At 48.0% G+C, this 6000-nt stretch overlaps 1 protein-coding gene across 11 annotated transcripts in view; it reads left to right on the plus strand.

The window, feature by feature from the left end:
• The window catches only part of LOC127008702 (recombining binding protein suppressor of hairless-like), a 198654-nt gene that overhangs the window by 167774 nt on the left and 24880 nt on the right, over nucleotides 1-6000 (plus strand). For 9 of the 11 annotated variants that reach the window (XM_050881032.1, XM_050881034.1, XM_050881036.1 and 6 more), the window contains one exon: nucleotides 3475-3516. The exons of the other annotated variants lie outside the window; for them this stretch is intronic. In XM_050881032.1, coding sequence (XP_050736989.1) covers nucleotides 3475-3516 — 42 coding nt within the window. The remainder of the gene's footprint in view (nucleotides 1-3474; nucleotides 3517-6000) is intronic. 11 annotated transcript variants of the gene reach the window in all.

Raw genomic sequence — 6000 nt, forward strand, 5'->3', positions numbered from 1 at the left:
CCACCACCATCACCATCACCACCACCACCACCACCATCACCACCACCACCACCACCACCACCACCATTACAACAATAACAGCTAATGTCCCACGACCGTAATTGCATCTTGGTGATTTATGAGTATTAAATATCGCGTTAGAGAGAGAGAGAGATCCATTTACCTTCTTTATTGTCTGTTTATTTTCCTTTGTTTCGTTTCGTTTATTTCTCTTTCTTTCTTATTTCCTCCTTCGTTGTGGTGGAGAAGTGATGGAGGAGGAGGAGGAGGAAGAGGAGGAGGAGGAGGAGCGGAGGTGTCTTCAGGAGACGAGGATCAATACAAGGATGGGAAGAGCCTCCTCCTCCTCCTCCTCTTCCTCCTCTTCATGCTCTTCTTTTTCGTCTTCTTCTTTCCCCTCCTCCTCCTCCTCCTCCTCCTCCTCCTCCTCCTCCCTCATCGACTTACGCCTCTTCAGTATTTCTTTTAGACATTTTTTTCTCACTTTCCCGGTACTCCCCCTCCCCCCCTTCTCTCTCTCTCTCTCTCTCTCTCTCTCTCTCTCTCTCTCTCTCTCTCTCTCTCTCTCTCTCTCTCTCTCTCTCTCTCTCTCTCTCTCTCTCTCTCTCTCTCTCATCGTTATCCCAACCCACCAAGCAAGTCCTTTTTTATCTCCTATTTCCTTATATGTGTCAAGGGCTTACACCTGTCTGTCTCACACACACACACACACACACACACACACACACACACACCTGCTCTACATGTGCCAAGGCCAGGGAGCGTGGGAGAGTGACAGGTGTGCAGTATGATCGCAGGTGAGAACGGGAGAATTTAAAGGCCCGTGTGTGTGTGTGTGTGTGTGTGTGTGTGTGTGTGTGTGTGTGTGTGTGTGTGTGTGTGTGTGTGTGTGTACTTTTTAATGCACATGATAAAGACCACATCCGGGTACACACACAAGAAAAAGAAAATGAACTGCTGATAAATTATGGAAGAAGAGTCGATTAGGTGTAGCAATTAAGCATGTTAATTAGAGACAGACAGACAGACAGGTAGACAAGTAAACAGGTAAACAAACAAATACAAACACCAACAGAAAGAAAGAAAGGAATAAAGAAAGAAAGAGAAAGGGTAAGAAAGCAAGCCTGAATAAATAATAAAGATAAAACACACAAAACAAGGAAGAATAAAAAACACGAGGATAAAACCATAAATCATTCACTTCCTGTCGTGTTTGTGAAGACTAAAGATGGCGGTGTGTGTGTGTGTGTGTGTGTGTGTGTGTGTGTGTGTGTGTGTGTGTGTGTGTGTGTGTGTGTCGGGGAAGGTTTATTTTGATATGGGAATGAATGGGAGAAATGTAAGAAGGTATACATAGGTAAGTAGATAGGTAGATAATCACAGGGTTAGTATATTGATAGGTCAGGCAGGTAGGTAGCTAATCAATGGGTAAGATATATAGGTAGGTAGGTTAAGTTAGGGAAGTGTTGTAGGTATCTTGCTCTCAGTCTTAGGGTAGCGTGGGTAAGTCATGTGAAGGCGTGGGTAAGACATTGAGCGACACGGCGTGGGTAAACTATGGGGAGGCGTGGGGAATGTAGAGGAAGCGTTAGCATTGGGTTAAGAAGGTTTGGGTAAGCTCTTGAAGTCATGTATTGAGTCTGTTTATGAGCTCTCGTATTAATAACATTCTATCTATCTTTGTGTCTTTACGTGTGCATAGACATGATTGTGGAGTGTTTCTTTATCTAGCTCTTCTGATGTGTTAATTTATGTCTGTGGGGAGGCTTGGGGAATGTGGAGGAGGCGTTGCATTGGGTTAAGAAGGTTTGGGTAAGCTCTTAAAGTCATGTATTGAGTCTTCATGGTTAGGAAATACGTTTATGAGCTCAGGTATCAATAACATTCTATCTATGTGTCTTTACGTGTGCTTAGACATGTTTGTGGAGTGTTTCTTTATCCAGGTCTTCTGATATGTTACTTTATGTTTATTTACGAACGCACTTTTACCGTGATGAGTGTTTATTCACTATATTTTGTTGTCTTATAATGTGTGGTGATGAATAGGTGTTAAGTTAGGAAGGTTAGAAGCATACTATAGCTGCGCGTTGCCTCAGTGCTCGTATCTTTCACGTCAACTCTTGAGCCCTCGTTAAATCCTCCAGCGGTCTTCACTTCTCGTCATGCGCGTGGCCTCGGTGCTCATCTCCGTCGCATCAACCCTTGAGGCTCTCCTTCTTTACATCTTCCTTGTCTTCACTTCTTGCTGGGGTGTGTCTGGGGTGTCGAGACGGCCATGTTGTGTGTGTGCGTGTGTGTGTGTGTGTGTGTGGCGGCGGGGAGGCGGCTCATTGCCCGTCTTAAGCGGCATTGTCGGCGCCACACAAAGGCGGCGGCGGCGAGAGGTGAAGGCCGCACTTTCTTCCCCCGTCAAGGCTGTCACACGCCACTGGCCAAGAAGCCGCCGGGGGGGAGGAGCCTGGCCACCTTGCAGCCAATCACAGCGCAGGGAGACGTATAGATCTTCCCCCCTAGCCTCTGCCTGGCCACGCCCACATCCCCCCCTGGCGCGGCCCCCTCCCCCGCGCGAGGGCCGGAGGCTGTGTGTGTGTCGGGTGTCACAGGACGGCGGCCCCGGCGGTATTTCTTGCACCTGCTGCGGCGTGGCGGTCCTGGGAGGCGCGGTGCTATGCTGCGGGGCGTGTGAGGGTGCCGCCGCAGGGGGTTGGTGTGCGTTTAGCGTGTGCTGCGTGTGTTGCGTGTGTGCGTGCGTGTGCTGTGGCGGGACTCGGCGCGCCATGATGCCGTACCTTCGTCCCGAGCTGGAAGACTGTGGTAAGCTGACCGCCGCCGCCGCCGCCACCACAACCACCATCACCACCACTATAACCATCAGCGTGTGTGTGTGTGTGTGTGTGTGTGTGTGTGTGTGAGGACATGACCTGCCGCCATTTGACCTAGCTTATGCGTGTGTGTGTGTGTGCGTGCGTGTGTGCGCGTGTTTGTGTGCGAGCGGTCGTGTTAAGGCAGTAAGTCAGATCCGGAACCTCCCCCCACCCCCCACCCCACCCCCACCCCCCCTGTGCCTTCGTGGAGTGCCAGCTGTGTCTGTCAGTCTGTCCACCTGTCCATCCCCCTGTCTGGTTATCTGTCCTTTCTGGTGTGTTCGGAGGATGATTTATTCTATTGCTGCATCGTTTTACTGTATTGTGTGATGACTAACCTGTATTACCTAACCATTGAACACTAACTGCATTATTATACTAGACGTAGATGTAGCCAAACTATTTTCCTCCTTCATGCTCAAAATTTCTTATCTCCGTATTTTATTATTTTAGTGTGTAGTGCATTACCATATTATATTTTTTTTAGTTGATTCCAGTTATTCAGTTTTTTTACCACCTTATTGAAGTGTTTCTCTTGAGTAGCCGCGGGTTTGTTTCGCTTATACCAACACTGTTTTGACTGGACTGTTTTCTCTCTCTCCCCTTCCAGCGTGGTCTACCGCAGATGTCAAGAATTACGGATTGTACAGATGTAAGAGCCTCCCTCTCTTGCTGTGTTGTTGGGTGGGGCTGTTGGGGGCTATTGGGGCTGTCTGTCACGGGGGGGGGGGGGGGATGTGGTGCACCTTTTCTTGTTTCTCACACCTAATCTTGCTCACACTCATTCCCTTCCTACTTCCTGTTCTTCCTTTTCTTTTCTTTCTTTCCTTCTTTACTCAACTTTCCCATCCATATTTTCTTCCTTTCCTTCTCTGTATACTTTCCTTCTTTACTCAACTTTCTCATCCAAATTTTCACCCCACTTTCTGTTCTTCCTTTTCTTTTCTTTCTTCCTTTCTTTACTCAACTTTCCCATCCATATTTTCTTCCTTTTCTTTTCTTTCTTTCCTTATTTACTCAACTTTCCCATCCATATTTTCTTCCCACTTTCTGTTTTCCTTTTCCTCCGTTCATTCATTATTTGTTTTCTCAGTTTTCATTCCCTTTGTACTTCCTGTTTTATTTTTCTTCCCTTCCTTTCTATCCTTTTTCCCTCATCTTTCTCGCTCTCATTCCCCTCTCACCTCCTGTTTTCCTTTTCCTTCCTTCCTTTCTTCCTTCTGTCCTCATCTTCCTCACCTTCATTCTCCTCGTGTCTCTTTCCTTCTTTCTTCTCCTCTCCTTCCTTTCTTTCTTCATTCTTTCATTCATTCTCGTTTTATCCAATCTTTCTTTCTTCTCTTTGTATCCTCTCCTTCTTCCTCTTCCTCCTGTCTTCCTTTCCTTCCTTCTAGCTGTACTGATTCTTCCTGTCTTCATCCTTACTTCTTACGTCCAGTGAATACCGCATCTGTCTTTCTTCCTTTCTTTCTGTTGTGTCCCGTCTTTTTCCTGTTTTCCTCTCCACCTTCGTGTTATCCTGTTTCCCTTCTCCTCCTCAACCACATCCTCCTCTTCCCTGCCCTTCCTCTTACCGTTTAACCTTGATCACGCCTGTTTCCTCTCTTTCCCTCTTCCTCTTTCTGTCTCTCTCTCTCTCTCTCTGCTCCTGTCTTCCTATCCTTTCCTCTTCCGCCGTTCACTTCTCTCATGCCCTTCCTTCTCGTTTCTAGCATCACGTTTCTTATATCTGCTCCTCTTCCTCCTCCTCCTCCTCCTCCTCCTCCTCTTCCTTTTTCTTCTCCTCCACAATCACACTTCCACACATCATCTACACCCCTCCTCCCTTCTTCCTTTCCCCCTCTCATCCTTCTCTTCTTATATATCTGCTCCTCCTCCTCCTCTTCCTTTTTCTTCTCCTCCACAATCACACCTCTACACCTCCTCCACACCCCTCTTCCCTTCTTCCTTTACCCCTCTCATCCTTCTCTTCTTATATATCTGCTCCTCCTCCTCCTCCTCCTCCTCTTCCTCTTCCTTTTCCTTCTCCACCACAATCACACCTTCCACACCTCCTCCACACCCCTCCACACCCCTCTCTTCTTAAACTACCATCACCACCATCACCCAAAAAAGTATAGCGGCACATCTATAGACCACCAAACCTCATCTCTGTTATCATTCTATAGCTTTCCCCTCATCAGAAAAGTACTGACTCTTCTCCCCCCCCTTCCCCCCCTCCCCCCTCCCCTCCCGTTCTTGCTTTTCTCTCTCTCTCTGTCTCTGTCTCTCTCCCTCTCTCCCATTTCCTCCTCCTCCTCTTCCTTCGTCTCCTTACCAGCTTGATATTTACCGAAACCACAAACAGTAATTCTCTCCAATGCACTTACAAATCATCTCCGTACCTCCTTGCATTTCTTCCCCCCCCCCCCCCTCCCTCCTCCTCCTCCTCCCCTCCCCCCCCCCCACACACACACACACGCACACTAGTACCAACACCACAAGGCTCCCATGTATATTTGCCATCTCTTTACCTTCTCGGACTCCCTCCTCCCACTAACATCACTATGGTAACCAGTTCTCCCTCCCATGCACTGCTTTCTCCTTACCTTCACGTGTACCTGTCCACCTCCCACCACCACCACCACCACAACGGCAATAACAGCAATTCTCTCCCATGTACTCTTAACCCACTTAGATTCCGCCCATCCCACTAATATAACCACCACCATAACAGTAACGGCTATTCTCTCTCCTGTATACTTTTCTCTCTGCCTTCTTACACCTTCCACTACCATTCCTCCACATCCCTGGTAGACTGTTATCCCCTACCATACAATCACCACCATAAGAACTCCACCTTCCCCTCCACATACCGCCACTGTAACACCCACCACCCGTAACCGCAATCAGGGGAAGCCATAGTCACACGTCCTGATGCCACCTCAACACACCTGGCTTCACACCTGCTTGATTTAGGCCACACCTGCTTGTAGTGCGTTTTCCTGCCTCATTTGCTGCATGCTTGTCTTTACCTGTTGTTTTAAGGTTGTGGACTTGTTAATTCGCTTGCCTCCTCGTCCTCCTCCTCCTCCTCCTCCTCCTCTTCTTGCATGTGGAATGTGTGAAGGTGTTTTAAAATGTTGAGCGGCACAGG

This window comes from Eriocheir sinensis, chromosome 38, assembly GCF_024679095.1.
Source record: "Eriocheir sinensis breed Jianghai 21 chromosome 38, ASM2467909v1, whole genome shotgun sequence".
Classification (NCBI taxonomy): domain Eukaryota; kingdom Metazoa; phylum Arthropoda; class Malacostraca; order Decapoda; family Varunidae; genus Eriocheir; species Eriocheir sinensis.